The sequence below is a fragment of the Oryx dammah genome, unplaced genomic scaffold, assembly GCF_014754425.2.
Source record: "Oryx dammah isolate SB20612 unplaced genomic scaffold, SCBI_Odam_1.1 HiC_scaffold_5, whole genome shotgun sequence".
Lineage (NCBI taxonomy): Eukaryota > Metazoa > Chordata > Mammalia > Artiodactyla > Bovidae > Oryx > Oryx dammah.
The window spans coordinates 1,713,558-1,731,351 of record NW_024070189.1 but is presented as its reverse complement, the minus strand read 5'-3'; the positions used below and the strand labels follow the sequence as shown (position 1 = coordinate 1,731,351).

At 44.6% G+C, this 17,794-nt stretch overlaps 1 protein-coding gene across 1 annotated transcript in view; it reads left to right on the top strand.

The window, feature by feature from the left end:
• MAN2A1 (mannosidase alpha class 2A member 1) overlaps positions 1–17,794 on the top strand; it is a 157,817-nt gene that overhangs the window by 129,270 nt on the left and 10,753 nt on the right. Inside the window, exons 17-19 of the mRNA XM_040239693.1 lie at positions 2,197–2,338; positions 4,798–4,931; positions 13,932–14,126. Coding sequence (XP_040095627.1) covers positions 2,197–2,338; positions 4,798–4,931; positions 13,932–14,126 — 471 coding nt within the window. The remainder of the gene's footprint in view (positions 1–2,196; positions 2,339–4,797; positions 4,932–13,931; positions 14,127–17,794) is intronic.

Below are 17,794 nucleotides of genomic sequence, written 5' to 3'. Positions count from 1 at the left end.
ATGGGAAAATTGATTCGTAAACTTTTTTTCAGATTTTCATTTCTCTAATTTACTAGAGCTCTTTTGATTGCTACCTAAATCTGTATGCAGAGTAGATGTGTATAACAACATATATTTGAAATAATACTATTAAAAACATAAGTATGTCTCTGAGACATTAGCATTTTCGAAATTTCTGACTACAAATAGAAATAATTTCACAAATGCTATTACTCTGACTTTCAACTGGGATGAGTGGAAAGGATTGTGATAATTTTCTCTTCTACAATTTCCTGCAAAAGTTAAATTTAAACCTTTGCAAAGCATAAAAATTGCAGCATGCATTTTAAATTAACTTGTTAATTCTACTACAGCTGTTTGGCTTTCAGATGAAGCCCTGGCTTTATGGTGATTCATTTTCCTTGTGTACAAAAGAAAGGCTTTTCTAAGTCCTACAGAAGCAATAATTTGTATATGTGGGTGTATACATGAATGAAAAAACTTAGTAAAAATGAAAATGTGAATTTTCTTTATAAAGATAGAGCACATTAATAAATAGGAAAATATTATTTTTAAGACTGTAAGCTAAACGTTACTTCTTTTTTAGAACAGGCCATTTCTTATGCTTTGAAAATAATAGTTGCTTGGGCCAAACTAGAAATCTAGACCCACAAATGAGGAGGGTAACAGCTACACAGTTGTGACAGTTTTAGATGTCTTTTTTTTTAAGTATAAACATAGTTGGAGTAGAAAGATCAGGATTGGCAATTTCTTGCTAGCTAGCTTTCCTTCCTTCCTTTTTAAAAAACATTTTACAAGGTTTTGTGGGGTTTTTTTCCCCTACCAGGTTGTTAATTTCCTAAGGCTGTGATAAACCTCCACAAACTGGGTGACTTAAAACAACAAAAATGTATTCCCTCGCAGTTTTGGGCTTCCGAAGCCAAAGTGGAGGTGTAGCCGGGGCCTGCCCCCTCGGCCAGCTCTAGGGAAGGGGGCCTTGCCCTCTGGCTTCTGGTGGTCACTGGCAGTCCTTGGCGCTCCGTGCATTTCAGACACATCGCTACGGTTCCTGCCTCTGCTCTCAGGCGACCTCCTCGAGACTCTCTCCTCGAGACTCTGCATGTCTGCATGCCCAGATTCCCCGTTTCTCGTGAGGGTGCTGTTCTTTAGATTATCACCCACCCCAACTCAGTGTGACCTAGTTATATCTGCAGAGCCCACATTTCAAAATAAAATCACACTCACAGGCTCTGAGTGAGCATGAATTTGGGGGGACTCTATTGGGAACCAGTAAATTGAATGACCTACTGCAGCGTTGTCGTGAAGATTAAAGATCTTATTTGTGAAATACCCAGTACCCTGCCTGGTGTTAAGGGACACTCAGTGCGTGTTATCTGTTATGCTTACATTGTGCTTCCCCTGTTCTGAGTTCCATGTTAAAGTTTCATGAGTTTAAAAGAAGACATGACATTTTTATGTGGTATGAGTAAGATTTCTGATAATAGTTTCTCTGTTTGACATCTCTTCCTGAGGTTTGAGTGAGTCTCCTTGACCCAGCCAGCTTAGTTCATTATCAGTCTCTCTCAAAAACTAAAGGTAGAGTTGTATTTCATGCACTCAGATACTAAACCAAGAAAAACTGGACTTTGGAATTGCCTACATTGAAACTAAACAAGAAGAGTAAGCATTGAATAGTTTTTAAATATAAAAATGCATTTGATTATTACAACATAGTATGTTAGAGGATATGGTGGCAAGATGTGTGGTATTTATTAAAACTGACTCAAGAATTATGAGAGAAATTTCTTGAAAGGGGATAGGGAGCTATTATGCTTTGCATTCATTACAAAAGCAGTCTGTTAGAATTAGAGGAGAAATGAATACTTAATACCTTTATAACTGTTTTATGCAAATATGGAGAGCTAGAAGACTTTTGTAAAGGATTTTTATTCTGAATTTAAATAGTAATGCCTATTTTAAAAAATCTAGATAAGTTCTGCCTTTCTCACTTAAAATTTTTCTAAGATGCTCATGATTTTTCTACATCTTGAAGAATGTTTTAATTTCTGTTAGCTGCTCTGTTGGACAGGAAAGGTGCCGTACCTTTTTCCATTTGGGAAAAAAGCCATCTGTAGTCAGTAGTTAATGTTTTTAAGTACGTGTGTAAGTATCACTGAATTTTCTTTTTTTCTTAACGATAATTGTTTGGTCTTGCAGATTCAACCTAGAGTGACAATGAGCAAACTGCCTCTCCAAGCAAACGTCTATCCCATGACTACGATGGCGTACATCCAGGATGCCGAGCGCCGCTTGACTCTGCTCTCTGCTCAGTCTTTGGGTGTCTCGAGTCTGAAAAGTGGTGTGTACTCCAGATTCTCTGGCTCTTACTAGTCTCACTTGCGGTTAGTCACGTGTGTGTTATCTTCCTCAGTCACAAACAAGCTTTTTTCTTTTTAGAACCAGATTGTTAGTTAATTTTGAGTTTTGTGAGACTGACATAAAATAATCAACTTCCTCAATCTACAGATGAAAACAGACCCAAAAGTTCACAAAACTGATGATTTTTAAAGATAATTTACTTTTCCCAATAGCCCATTGTTTGCAAAATTCTGTCATTGTTGTGACTGAATGGATTTGGAAATTCAGACTCCGACTAAACTAAATTTAGATAATTTGAAGTTTAGATATTAATAAATTAACCAGGGTTGCAAAAGGGGAAAGTGGCCCTTCACACGTAGGTCCTTTTCTGAGTCACGTCCTCCTAGGATGCTGCCACCTGAAAGGGGAAAGGGGGCAGAGGTGACACGGACACGGCGACAGAGGCGGCAGGCCCTTCAGCGCAGGCGCCCGGCAGACCGCAGCGGGGGGGAAGGAGGGAAGGGATGGCAGACGCGGGCCGTTTCCTGTGAAACTTCCTATTGGGAGGCTTGTCCTTCGTAGGACCTGTTTTCAGCTATTTACATGTCAGTTGCTCCTCTTTGCTTACATGCTAAGGGTTGCTAAGACAAGTGTAATAAATGGGCAGGTAATAAATGAGTGTGCTTGCCTGGCATATTCATTTCATGGTGGGCACATGCATACATTCTGTACTTCCATACACAGAAAACTCTATCATTTTTCATCATTTTTCTTTGTGGCCTTCATCACACAAAGTCCTGAGATCGTGTCGTGAAGACATGAATGCAGCTATAAAACTGGCCTCGCCTCGGGCATCCAGTAGGCAGTGCTGAGACGTGGGGGGTTGCAGAGCACACCCCCGGTGTACAGACCTTGTGGCCGCGGGGAACTGGCCCAGTGTTGCCACCTTCTTCAGTTTTTTACAGAAAGCCTATCTGGAATTTTACAGGAAGTCTCCCGTTCTGTAAATGTTGACATAATTTTTTAATAATCAGAATGGAAAACCTGTTGGTGTCAGATACGACTCCTGAGCTACCCATTTTTAAACCCTGCCTAAAATTCCCCCGTTTGGGCTCTACATAGGGAACTAGACCTTAGGGTTCAAGCAGTCATGCATCTAACAGTGTTGTCTCACTTCTCTGATAAAGAACCCGCGATAGACACCCAGGTACCCTCGAGTTTGCATGACTATAGACATAAAACAATTTGAGTATAGGCGAGGACCTTACTATGTGGCACATAGTGTGTGGGCTAATATTTGAAGTCAGGGAGAAGACTTAGAAAGAACGGAGAGATTGATAGACTACTTTGGATGTGAAGTGATAGAACTCGAGACAAGTTAGCCCCAGGGCCTGAGGAGCACCTTCTAGACAACTGTCTTACAAAGTGTGGGGAAAGCGACAATGGAAACTCTAACCCTCCATGATAACTTTATGTACTGGTTACCCAAACTGGAAGGAAGGAACCAGAGTTGGTTTACCTGTGTGAGCATACTAGTTACTAACACATTCTATAAATTTTCCTTTTACTCCAAGTGATTGCTCAGTGCAGTAGCAAATATTAATGGATGGATAGGTGAATATATATATTTAAGTGTGTGTGTGTGTTAGTCGTGTCCGACTCTTTGTGATCCCGGACTGTAGCCCACCAGGCTCCTCTGCTCATTGAGTTCTCCAGGCAAGAACACTGGAGTGGGTTGCCATTTCCTTCTCCAATATATTTAAAGTATTATAACTTTAATGGGGTTTTTTTGGAATAATCATCTACATATAAATATGTCTCTGGTGATTTTCTTTTAGTTTGTAATTTCATAACCTAACACAGTTATAGCTTAAACTAGAGGAGCTGTAGAATTACTACATAGCAAATAGAGGAACCAAATATAACAACTTTTTGAGCTAAAGGAGAAAACACAGCTAGGAAATCACTAATACAGTATCAGAGAGGGAAGGGGTTACACAGTGGGTGTCCCCAAATCCTCGGGCTTCAGAGAATCTCCACACATCAAGTAACCTAAAATGTTACTTCAGATCCTTTTTAGATCTGTCCTTCTGTATTTTTGTTATTACTCCATGTGTGATATATATATTTCGTAATGAACCTCATAAACATTTTTCAATTCCAAATGCTGTTGCTAAAAATTTTGGAGGACTTTACTCTTTCAATCAATATTTTTAAGTTTTACTTTCATTTTGATCTCTTCTGTCCCATTTAAATTTCTTACTAGATTTTACAAAATGCTGATGAAGACAAGGAGAAATACAATCCTGTTTTGTGAATTTATACTAAATGCTCTGAGCTGTTATCAGAAGGAACCCCCTGGCTTCCCTGGCTGGAGGGGAAGCATAACTCTAGACTCTGCTTTGTATTTGTGAGATGCTCAGTGAATAACCCTGGCCTGTTTGTTTCCTTGTTTGCTAGGTCAGATTGAAGTTATCATGGATCGAAGACTCATGCAAGATGATAATCGTGGCCTTGAGCAAGGCGTCCATGATAACAAGATTACAGCTAATTTATTTCGAATACTACTAGAAAAAAGAAGTGTCATGACTATGGTAGGAAAGAAGCTCTCATGTTCCAATGCTGACTGTTCTTTGCCATCCAAAACTGTGACCTTATACTTTATTTTTTGCATTTTCTGATATTGAGATGTCTTCATGTTAGACTTAGCCTATATTCACAAGAAAGAGAACTTGTTATGTGTACCATGTAAGATTTATATTGAAGCATTTTATTTTTTGTTTTGCTTATTATGTAGATAGAAAAGAATGTTTAGCCATCAGTTTGAATGAAATTTCCTGAAATTACTTTGACAGAGACAAGAGTTCAGTTTAAAGACTCGAGCTTCGCCACATGCTCAGGAGGCTAGGCTTGGTCAGTGGGGTGTGCTTGAAGCTCCAGTGCCCTCCTGCTAGTCTGGGCTCCTCTGCTGAAAGTGGACTTACTTGGCTGCTTTCTTGTTCAGCTTTCACTTCTCAAAGCAGAAATCCAGCATTCTGTGCAGTCTGGCAACGATTCTGTTGGATCTGAACTCACCTGACAATATACTCCTTGAGAAGACAACACCAGTTCCCCGCAGAGCCCTCAGCTGCAGGCCCCCACTTCAGGGGCCCCAACGCGGCCCTCCTCCTCCTTGCTCTGCCCTCTGGCTCTCTGCACCGACCGTCAGAGAGCAGCCGGCGGCCTCCCGTCCGCCTTGCAGAAGGAGCGGCGCTCCAGGGTTCCCGGTGCTGGACCCCGGGCGTCTGCCGCCCGCCTCCCTCTCCCGGTGCTGGACCCCGGGCGTCTGCTGCCCGCCTCCCTCTCCCGGTGCTGGCCTCCTCTCCTCCTCGGCCGGCCCTCCACCATCCCGGAGCCAATGCATCGCCCTCCCCAGGACCCTTCGGTAGTCATCCTCCCCGCGTCCCCGGCCCTGCCCCTGCAGCCTTTGTGCTGGCTTGTAAGCATCGTTAATGCTCAGTTAAACGCACAGCCGCCCGCTGCTGACGCTCAGCCCCTCAGCCGCGTCTCCCTGCACCGGCCCCTCCGCCGGGCTGCGGGCTGCCTTGGTGCCATCACTCCCCTCGTTCCGCTGTACTGCGGGCAGGCTTGGGCTCCCGCGCTCGCCCCAGCGGGCCTGGTCAGTCGTCATCTTATCTCCTCCCGCAACAGCATCTGACTCTGGCTGTTGTCCGATCCTGAAACACTGCCGAGCCAGGGCTCCTGGGGACCCTGTGCACTTGGTTTTTCTCCTGCCCCTGGACGGTTCTTTCTCTGTCTCTCCGATAGCTCTGTATTCAGCTTTAAATATTAGAGCCCTCCAGGCTCAGCCCCCGGCCTTTCCCTCGCCTCACTTGGTGTGTTATTCCTCCGCATCGGTGGAACTGACAGAAACCCTCCGCTTCAGTTTCACCCCTCGCCTTGAGACCCACCCATCTGGTTGCTTCCTGGCATTTCTTTGTGCATTTGTAAGGGCATCTCAAGCCTGACACACTCAGAGCCACCGTCCTGATCGCCCCCTTCCAAGCGCCCCCTCTCTTGATAACCAGCACTGCTTTCGGAGCAGCACAGACAGACCCCTGAGCGTCGTCCTTGGTGGACGTTCCTCCCACCTGCTCTCTTCGCACACCAGTCTTCACCTTCTTTTAGGCTGTGTCGCTGCCTGAATATTTCAGATCTACACACGTGATTGCTAATTCTCACTACCACCTTGTGTTCTCTGGAGGGCGGCTGTGCGCACCCACCCCGCCGGCTTCTTTCTGCCCCGTCTGCTCTGAACCCACTGAGCAGTAGCTTTGTTTCCGAAGCCCTGCTTCCCGCCTCTGCCTTCGCGTTGCTCCCGACAGTGGCTCGCGGAGCCCCGTGCTCGTGGCCCCACCTGGCCCGCCTTCTCCTCTACTGATGCGTGGTCTCCCTGTTCCTGCTCTGCGCCAGCTGCTTTCCCTCAGTCCTCAGTGGCTCCCGGGCACCCAGCCTCCCCGCAGCTTTACACACGCCTTTCAATCTCTACCCAGCGATTCTTCATAATTAGGCGTTCAGATGTGAGTCTCCTTCGGCAGCTTCTGCGGCTTGGCCGGATCGGAGCCGCCCTCAGAACCATGCGCGGGTCCTGTGTGGTGTGTGTGTGGCCGTTGTCCTGCTCTTCCTGTGGGCTGGAGAGTCGCATCCCCGTCTGCTTCTGGGATGCTCCCTGGCACAGCAGACACCCAGTGTGTGTTGCGTGCGTGAGCACACAAGTGCTGCAGGGCCTGAGCTGGAAGAGCCCTGCTGTCCTCACCGCAGCCACTGCTCGCTGCCTGTCGCCACGTGCGCGTCCTGCCCCCTGGATTCCAGGGGCGCGTGTGCGCCGCTCCATGTACCCCCGGCCGGCTCCGTGCCTGCGGTAGGCGTCTTAAAAATAAAATACTGGTTGCTTTAGTGAAATGGCAGCAGCTTATTAAGGCAAACGATTCTCTCCGTATTTAGAATCTTTTAGGAAAAAGGTTTTAATATCCATTTTAGATGTCAAAATTTATACCAGTTCTTGGGACTCATGGTTTAAATCAATTACTGACAAGATAGCTTAGTTTTAGGACTAAAATGGCATAGAAAAATCATTGTCTGGGTGCTGGCAGCTACTATCTTTTGCTTCTCCTGAAATGTTTCTGGCTTTGATGATTTTTCTCTCCACAGATACTAACTTCTTGACAAAACTTCTGTTATCTATAGCAATAAGAATTTTTTTATGTCAGATCTAGAAAGCTTTCACTTAGAAGTTAAATAATTTGTTTATTCTCATTCAGAACTCTTTGCATAGTGATTGATTTCAGTTTGATTCAAAGTTTTTATAATCCTATCTTGGTTAAATTCTTCTTTTGCTCAACTATAGATTCTTGGGCTTAAGTCAATAGCTTCTTTTAAATAAAAAATGAACCAGAGAAGAGAACATTTTAATTTCTAGTGAAATTAATTAAAATGACATTTGATTAAGAAATGTTACATATTACGTAACTTAAACTTTCTTGAAAGTGTTTTTATTTTCAACCAGACTAGTGACTAAAATGTCGATGGTAGAAACTGACATGGGTAGACATTCCCTGGAAAGGACGGCTTTTTAGTGGGAAGCTTTGAACCTGCTGTAGCCTCATGGTGATAATCCTGGATGACTAAATGGAAGCATCCTGTTCTCAGGTCCTTTGCAGAGGCAGTGAGAACAAGATTGGAACAATAAATATCACTGGGAGAGGTGTAGATGCCCAGCAGGGACTGCGACTTTGTGGGGTCTTTCACAGTAATGATGCTCAAGGCTCAGCAGAAGAACAAGATAGAAATTGTCTCACTAGCGTTGACTTTTTAGGATTTGTTTCTTTGACCCCCACTTCCTAGCCCCTTCCTGCTAGCAACTAGAATAATAGTGCAGGGGAACTGAGAGTCGTTGCACTGGAGGTGGTCATGTGTCACAGCTGGGCCAAAGGGGAGGGATTGTGGACCCGTCAGGCGACAGTCACAAGTGCCGACTGGGCTCCGGAAGATGATACCAAGGAGGAGGCTGGTCAGGTTTAAGGGAGATGCTTACGTTAGGTGACCAGAGGGTCTGCTGAACGTGAGGATGGCTGCCTGGCCCACGTCAGAGCCACAGCGCAGCCCCAGATGGCTGTTTCCACTCGAGGTGGGGGCCCAGTGGGACTTCATGTCCCAGTGCTTGGGGTGAAAAAGAAAAAAGTATCTGTTTGGATAAGTTTTCCTTACTGTAGTCATTTTGATGACTTTAAATATGAAATCTCTTGGGTTCGTTTGTTTGTTTTTCTTAAAAACAAGCACTGTTTTAATACCATGAGGAGCTGCCAGGACATGTCTGGTAGGGTCAGTCAGCTCTGTCGCTCAGTCGTGTCCAACTCTTTGCAACCCCATGGACTGCAGCACACTAGGCCTCCCTGTCCAGCTCTCAGAGTCCACCCAAACCCCTGTCCATCGAGTCGGTGATGCCATCCAGCCATCTCATCCTCTGTCGTCCCCTTCTCCTCCCGCCTTCAGTCTTTCCCAGTATCAGGGTCTTTTCCAGTGAGTCCATTCTTTGCATCAGGTGGCCAAACTGTTGTAGCTTCAGCTTAAGCATCAGTTCATCCATTGAGTATTCAGGACTGATTTCCTTTCAGATTGACTGGTTTCATCTCCTTGCAGTCCCTGGAACTCTCAAGAGTCTTCTCCAACACCACAGTTCAAAAGCATCAGTTCTTTGGTGCTCAGCCTTCGTTATGGTCCAGCTGTCACATCCATACGTGATTACTGGAAAAACCATAGCTTTGACTAGATGGACCTTGTCGGGAAAGTAATATCTCTGCTTTTTAATATGCTGTCTAGGTTAGTCATAGATTTTCTTCCAAGGAGCAAGGGTTCTTTTAATTTCATGGCTGCAGTCACCATCTGCAGGGATTTTGGAGTCCAAGAAAATAAACTCTGTCACTATTTCCATTGTTTCCCCATCTATTTGTCATGAAGTGATGGGACCGGATGCCATGATCTTACTCTTAAGCCAGCTTTTTCACTCTCCTCTTTCACCTTCATCAAGAGGCTCTGAAGATCCTCTTCACTTTCTGCCCTAAGGGTGGTGTCATCTGCATATCTGAGGTTATTGATATTTCTCCCAGCAATCTTCACTCCAGCTTGTGCTTCATCCAGCCCAGTGTTTTGAATGATGTACTCTGCATATAAGTTAAATAAGCAGGGTGACAATATACAGCCTTGACGTATTCTTTTCCCAGTTTGGAAGCAGTCCATTGTTTCACGTCCGGCTGTAACTGTTGCTTCTTGAGCTGTGTACAGATTTCTGAGGAGGCAGGTCAGGTGGTCTGGTATTCCCATCTCTCAGAATTTTCCACAGTTCATTGTGATCCACACGGTCAAAGACTTTGGCACAGTCAGTAAAGCAGAAATAGATGTTTTTTGGAACTCTCTCACTTTTTCGATGATCCAGCAGATGTTGGCAATTTGATCTCTGGTTCCCCTGCCTTTACTAAGAGATTGGAATGAAAACTGACCTTTTACAGTCCTGTGGCCACTGCTGAGTTTTCCAAATTTGCTGGCATATTGAGTACAGCACTTTGACAGCATCATCTTTTAGGATTTGAAATAGCTCAACTGGAATTCCATCACCTCCACTAGCTTTGTTTGTAGTGATGCTTCCTAAGGCCCACCTGACTTCACAGCCCAGGGTGTCTGGCTCTAGGTGAGTGTTCACACCATTGTGGTTATCTGGGTCGTGAAGATCTTTTTTGTCTAGTTCTCCTGTGTATTCTTGCCACCTCTTCTTAATCTCTTCTGCTTCTGTTAGGTCCGTACCATTTCTGTCCTTTATCAAGCCCATCTTTGCATGAAATGTTCCCTTGGTATCTCTAATTTTCTTGAAGAGATCTCTAGCCTTTCCCATTCTGTTGTTTTTCTCTGCTTCTTTGCACTGATGACTGAGGAAGACTTTCTTATCTCCTTGCTTTTCTTTGCAACTCTGCATTCAGATCTCTGCTTCTCTCTCTTGCCTTCTGCCTCCCCTTTTCTCGGCCGTCTGTGAGGCCTCCTCCCGCCTCCCCTTTTCTCGGCCGTCTGTGAGGCCTCCTCACACAGCCATGGTGCCTTTGCATTCCTCTTTCTGGGGATGGTCTTGATGCCTGCCTCCTGTACAAGGTCACGAGCCTCCGGCCATAGTTCTTCAGGCACTCTGTCTATCAGATCTGATCCCTTGAATCTGTCACTTCCACTGTATAATCGTAAGGGAGTTTATTTAGGTCATATCCAAATTGTCTAATGGTTTTCCCTATTTAAATTCCCACAGTTTAAGTCAGAATTTGGCAAGAAGAAGTTCATGATGTGAGCCACAGTCAGCTGCTGGTCTTGTTTTTGCTGATTATATAGAGTTTCTCCATCTTCGACTGCAAAGAATATAATCAGTGTGATTTCGGTGTTGACCATCTGGTGATGTCTGTGTGTAGAGTCATCTCTTGTGTTGTGGGAGAGGGTGTTTTCTATGTCTAACAGGGTAACTTGGCCCATATATTGCTAGGCTTCAGCTCTGCATGAAGTCTTACCACTCTGTGTGTTTTCATTCTTTCTCTCTCCTCCTCTCTGTTTGTCTTTTTACCCCACTCTTTCTCCTACAGTAATTTTCTCTCTGTCATTTATATTGCATCGCTTGTTAATAAAATAATTAATTAATCACCAACATCTGGTTCTCATTTTGTCAGGTCGTTCTGAATAAGCAAGGGTGACTAAAAAGAATGATCTCTTCCTTAATAATTTAGCAGGTTTTTATGTAGATGAAATGGAACGCTTTGATATTTAGGCAGTGGATAACTCAAGTGGGCTTAATGAGGGGCACCAAGAAGCCTGGCAGGAAGGTCTGACTTATGAAATAAGGGCATAAACCCAGTGGAGAAGATCTCAACTTAATGTGGTTTGCATCAGAACGTGCTAGAAATTCTCTTCCCTCTCGGGTAGGCTGCAGAGAGAAAGCCAGACATAGACAGTCTGAAGCCTCCCAACCTGCAAGAAAGCAAGCACTGTTTGTAGTAGTAGTGCTGTATCATTTATTGTGACATTGGTTTGTAGGTCACACAAACATGTAAAATTTCCTCTAGCAAATTTATTTTATAAATTTTGAGTTTATCATCAGGGTTATGGTTAAAAGGTTACCTTTCTAGGAGGTTAATCAAAGCAGTGAGAGCTTCACAGGTGACTATATTGTCAAGCCCTTATTGCTGTAGAGCTGTTACGAAGGTGTGTGAGCCGTGGTGCTTTGCCTGAGTCTTTGCCTCATCCAGCCTGGCCAGCGTCCAGAAGTGTTTGTGTTCTTGAAGCTCTTCTGGCACTGAGCCACAACTCTTACATAAACTTCTCTTCCTTTCCTGCTTAGGAGAACATAAATAGCACAGTTCTTGAATGCCCAGAATACTCATATTCACGACAGTGTGTTGTTTGACGAGGCTTTTCCTTACCGTGCTCCTGAGTCTGCATCTGTTTTTTTTCATCCTGAACTGGTTGAACAGTAAGGCTTATACTTTTAATTCCAGCGTGAGCTCTGTTTGCTCTGAAAGGTTGGGAGGGTGCTGTGGTGGCAGTTCCTGTATCATACAGGCCAGTAGAGCAGAGTGGGCCTGACTGTGACAGTCACGTGGGGGCTTTTAACTTGACCTTCCCAGGCCCCTCTCCTTAGAATTCTGATTCAGTAGATTTTGGTTCAGGTCCAAGGATCTAGGTTTCGTAAAAGCTTCCCAAGCCATTCTGGTCAATCTGGGGGAAACACTGACGGTCAGGAGACCTGATTTGGGTTTGAAGGCATGCTAGTTTGCACATTATTACTTCTGAGGTATAGATAATCTATCAGTTAGTATCCAACCATCTCACTGAAATGTCCAAGGATTCCTCCAAGAGCGTAGAACAAAGCCAGAGAGCTTTTTCTGAATGTGTCTTGACCTAGAAGGGACTTAATGCCTCTGAATCTGATAAAGCAGGTGTTTTCCCTTCTGTAAGAAGCTTTTATCTTTTATTTCTCAAAAGTGGTTTTGTCAGCAGTCCTGACCTAGATTATGAAGTCCTTTGATCTTTGAGTCCATTTAAAGCTTCTTGTTGAAAATGTTCCCTCTCTCTTCATGTTACTCTACAAGCTGCATTAAATTTCAATGTTGTTGAAGAATATTGTATATACTTTATTTAATCTTTCCTTAAAAAAGAATGTGGGATGGATAAATTTTTAACTTAATATTTTTTACCTAATGTTTTTTGTCAGTCTTTTAATATTGTAGTGTCCCTCTGTTGCCTTAATTTTTTTTTCTCTATTCATAGTCTGAATTGTAATGACATCTGCAGTTTGCTGCTGGCAACATGCTCACCACTCTTTGCTAACACCCTCTGTTCAGTGCTAATCTGACATTCTGAATTTTAAGCTCTTTATCTTCTATAAATCTTGTCTTTTCACACAGATAGGTTGTCAAACCTTTTATTTGAGCCATCTATTAAAAAATATGCAAAATCAGAAGATATCAGTGAAATAGTCATTTCCAAAAATACAATACAAAATGGAAATGTCCCCAAGTGTTGTTGGTGATCACAAGGCCTTTCTACATAAATTACGTTTTGTTCTTAGTGCTTCTCTGGGTCTGCTTGTACACCTTAGACATTATTGGTTAAGATTCTACTTAGTCGCTGATTTAATTAATTGTGTATGTCATCTACCATATGTATATTCCCCAGTCCTGGTAGATTTACTTAATGCTTGAACGTGCTGAAATGCTTCTCTGTAACCACACACCATAGCAAAGACTAAAGTATTTTAAAATTATACTGAGTAATTGTACACCATGTAAACGTGTGATAACTACTCTGTAACAGATGTAGCAGTTCCAGCTTTTGGAATAAAGTAAAGCGAAACATCTGCAGTGATTTTACCAAATTTAAAGAAAATAGATGATATAGATATGCTACCTGTGTTATTTTAAAGCCTTATTTATTTTGATTTTTTAAAAAAATCCTATCATTGGGTAGAATATAACTTTATATATTTTATATATAGAATATATATATATAAAGAATTTTCATATAAAGTTCTATATATAGAACTTATAGAACATAATTTTGGATTGGTACATAACTTCACAGTCTAGTCAAATGTATAAATGAAACCATGAAAATATGATAGATAAAACCTGAGGGAAAAGAGATAACATTTGATGATATACAAGATATATGAACATCCTCATCTGTCCACTTTAAGAGTTTTGTGGTAGATTGAGAAAGAATCTTCATATAAAGTAATTCCTTGTCCTAGAATGTGGAAAATGTTCTCGAGTCTTGTAGTTTTAAAGCAGTGGAGAGGAGATGTTTCTAAACATGGAAGTTAATGTCAAGTGGACACTGTTTTCTTCTGTTGCTTAGAACTGAACTTGGTAATCTGCTGTGCATTGTCTAAACTTATTTATAAAATATAGTGAAACCAAAGTATTAATATATTTTTATATTTCTTTCCTGTCTGAACCCTGCCTGCTGATTTAGTTAATACTATGAGAATTGCAGATATCTAACTGTTACGCATTCTTGTTTTATCTTGACAGGAAGAAGACCAGAAGGCAATCAGTTACCCTTCGCTCCTTAGCCACATAACATCTTCTTTCCTGAATCACCCTATCTTCCCAATGACAGAAAAGATCCCTGTGCCCACCCTTCAGCTGCTGGGTGACTTCTCTCCCTTGCTGTCACCTTTGCCCTGTGACATTCACCTGGTTAATCTGAGGACAATGCAGTCGAAGGTATATCCCCAAGTACATCTATAAAAAACTGACTTTGTATTATACTTGGTATAAGGGGTGGGAGTAAGAAAACTGTGAGGTTTACTCTGCTTCAGGGAATGACTAAGAGCACTTCACCTTTAGGCGGCATCACTATACCTTTTGTCTGGCTGTTTCTGTAGAGTTTAGAGAATGTCCTTAGACTTATTTTATTCTCATAAAAGTCCTGTGTGGTGAGCAGATCGGGAAGAATCAGCTTCTATTTACGATAAAGAAGCTGAAGCTGGCCTGAGGTCACATAACTAGTAGTAGGTGGGAGAACGAGGAGAACGAGGCCTGAGGATCAGCTCTGCTGGTGTTTGCCATTTGTTTCTGCCTATTAGCCAGTGTTTCTCAGGAGTTAGAGAGACAGAAAGCACAGTGTTTAATTATTTCTGTACCAGAGGCTTTGTACGTTTGTATCTGTTCTCCTAAAAAACATAAAAAATCCTAAAATGCTCCTAAACCTTAGCATTGAGAAACCAGCTATGTAGGAGAGGTATAAAGATATGTTAGAGGATGTAACAAGGGAAGATTTTGTTAGGTACGGAATGTTAACTCAGATTGCTTGGGTTTACCTGTATGCCTAATTTTAAAGTCAGATTGCATTGAAAAAAAAAAAAGATGAGAGGTTTGGCATTTTTATGTTTTGTGGAGCTGTTTTGATATTGTGGATTGACATACTCCTAGCTGGAAATAGTAGGTGGTTATGGATTCTGCGGGAAATATGAAAAATTAGCTGAGTGTGAAAAGAAGAGAGGGTTCGTGTTCAAAGACAGCGTAAGAGGGAGAAATGCTGAGCTTAAGAAGAAAACCCTGAGCGCATCGAATAAAGGAAGGATCAGTACATACAGATTTGGACATTTAGTGCTTTAAAACTGGATGTCCACAGTAGGGAACTTAGGCCTGAGTGTGTAGGAGAATACATGTGACGAGTAATGGTGAATCCAAGGGGGTGTTAGAGGCCTGTGCGTGTACCTCTGTGTCACGGGCACACAGAAGATCACGTGAGTGAGCTTTAGGGTTGGTCCCACACCTGCTATGAGCCAGTATCACTAAAGGCACTCAGGGGCGCAGCCATGACCCAAGCAGACAAGAGCCCCTGCCTTTCTGAAGCTTAGATTCTAGTAGGAGGAGAAAAATGAAGATCAAAACTCAGAGAACACATGTTAGATGGTAATAAGCATTGTTTTGAAGGGAGAAAAGGAGGGAAGAGCACCTTCAGGAGGTGGTCTGAATAGGACGGTTGGAGAAGGCTTTGCAGAAAAGGTGATAAGGGAGTGGAATTCCGAAGGAAGTCAGGGAATAGAAGACTCTGCAGATTTCTGGGGGTAGAGTCGTCGGAAAGAGCTACCAGCACACGGAAGCACTGAAGGCAGGAGGTGCGGGTCAGGGTGGAGGAGCCCTGAGACCTGGTGCGGGTCAGGATGGAGGAGCCCTGAGACCTGCACTTTCCTTTGGCTCCTTGCTGTGTCCCCCCACTGAGAGCAGAATCTGCACCCAGTAGGCGCTGCGTGACCCTCTGTTGAACAAGTGCGTCCTGAGAGCGTTCCCTCTAGGGTTTTGCTGTGGCCTTTGCAGGTCTACTCTGACTCAGGGAAAGAACACAGTCGAGCCGGGCAGCCTCCCTGAGGTGACCTGTCATTGACTTCTGGGCTCGAGAGAAAGATAGAAGAGAGTGAAGACGCCAGGCTCCGAGCCCCCGGAGCGCCCTCTGGGTGGGGATGGTGGAGGGCACTAGCCAGCAGAAGGCGCCTGGGGCTTTCGGGTCCACAGTGCCGCTGTTCCTTAGCCTCCCTTCTCGGGCAGCCTTTCCTGTGTTGGTGTTCTGGAAGGAGCACTGGCTGATTGGTAGAGGCTTGTCCCTCTACAGGGTAAAGGTGGGGTGTCGAGTGCAGGGATTTTCCCTCCAGGGTTTTCCCTTGTTTTCCAGATTACCTCTTTGTCGTGGTGACCTGTTGAGTTCATTTTTCCTGCTGTTGGCTGTCTTCCTGTGATACAGATCTAATCACTTTTGTGGTTAAAAATTCCATTGCCAGGACTTTGCCCGTGTTCCAGTGGTTCAGACTCTGCACTCCCAGTGCAGGGGGCCCGGCTTCAGGCCCTAGTCAGAGCACTGTATCCTGCAGGCTGCGCCTGAGAGCCTGCATGTGGCAACCAAGCTCCCCCAGGCCGCAGCCACCCCCGTGCAGCCAACATAAACCCCACTGCCTCCCAGGGCCGGCTTCCCTGTGGCTCAGACAGGAGAGAAGCTGCCTGCAGTGCGGGAGGCCCGGGTTCGATCCCCTGCAGAAGGGAATGGCTGCTGACTCCAGTGTTCTGGCCTGGAGAGTCCGGGGAACAGAAGAGCCTGGAGGGCTACGGCCCATGGGGTCAAAAAGAGTCAGACACGACTGAGCGACTACCACTTTCACTTTCCCCGCTGGTTCATAGCCGTGGACCCTGCAGGCTGGCCCCCACTGGCTGCGGTCACGTGGCGGCCCGTTGCCCCTCTCACCTCTGGGCAGACGGACTGCCTGCACCCCCGCTGCATGCCCACTGACTTCCGCTGCCATGTATGAAATGGGCCTCATGGCAGATACGCCTGCTTCAGGTCTGGTATGAGAAGCGGGTGAGATAATGCTGTGAGAGCTTTTGGAAACAGAAGCTCTTTGTAGACATGCATTGTGGTCCTGATGATACTTAGAGTACATGCCAACACAGGTGCAGACCAGGGTTTTAGCAGAGGAAATAAGCGGTTTAACAGTCTGACCAGGAAGAGCGAAGACAGAAATGCCATAGGTATAAGCTAATGCCTGACCACGTGGTCAGAACTAAGCATTTGGGGCTGTTTCGCATTACATATCTGGAGAAGGAAATGGCAGCCCACTCCAGTACTCTTGCCTGGAGAATCCCACGGACGGAGGAGCCTGGTGGGCTGCCGTCCACGGGGTCGCAGAGTCGGACACGACTGAGGGTTTCACTTGCTCTACGTTAGACATCACTCGGTTCCGGTTTCTGTGCTGGTCTGTGACTCTTAGCACACATCTCTGACAGTTTAAAACTTGCCAGGGATCCGAAGGGATTCTTTAAAGAATTGCTCTCCATCCCCTGATCCCTGAGAACGGGAAAGTAATCGTTGAAGGACACTGATGTACATATTCAGTCAAAGAACACTTCGTAGTTAAAAGGCATCCAGAGTAATTCCCCGGTTATACTAGAAGAAAGACAAAAGTAACTCAATCCAGAAGCCAGAGCTAGGCATTTTGGATTGTGTTCTTGTTTTTGGTGTGTTGGCATCTCCCAGCATAAAATAATGCGCTCTTTGTTTAGAGACTGCAGTGCATTTTTCCCACTAAAATAATGTCAGGAGAGATTGGCCTTCAGGCAAGACTGGAGGTCTGCCTTGGCCCATCACCTCACAGTATTCCCATGAGAAGAGTGTCTGCAGACCTCCAAAACATAACAGGGGCGCATGGCCCTTGCTGCCTGACCCCTCCTTCCGTAGCACGATGGGGGACCCTCTGTGGCCTGCACTGCAGGCCGCTCTCTGCAGGCAGGCTCCCCTTCCAGCCCTGGGCTCCCCGCTCTAGGCTGCTGTCTGCAGGCTCCCCTTCCAGCCCTGGGCTCCCCGCTCCAGGCCGCTGTCTGCAGGCTCCCCTTCCAGCCCT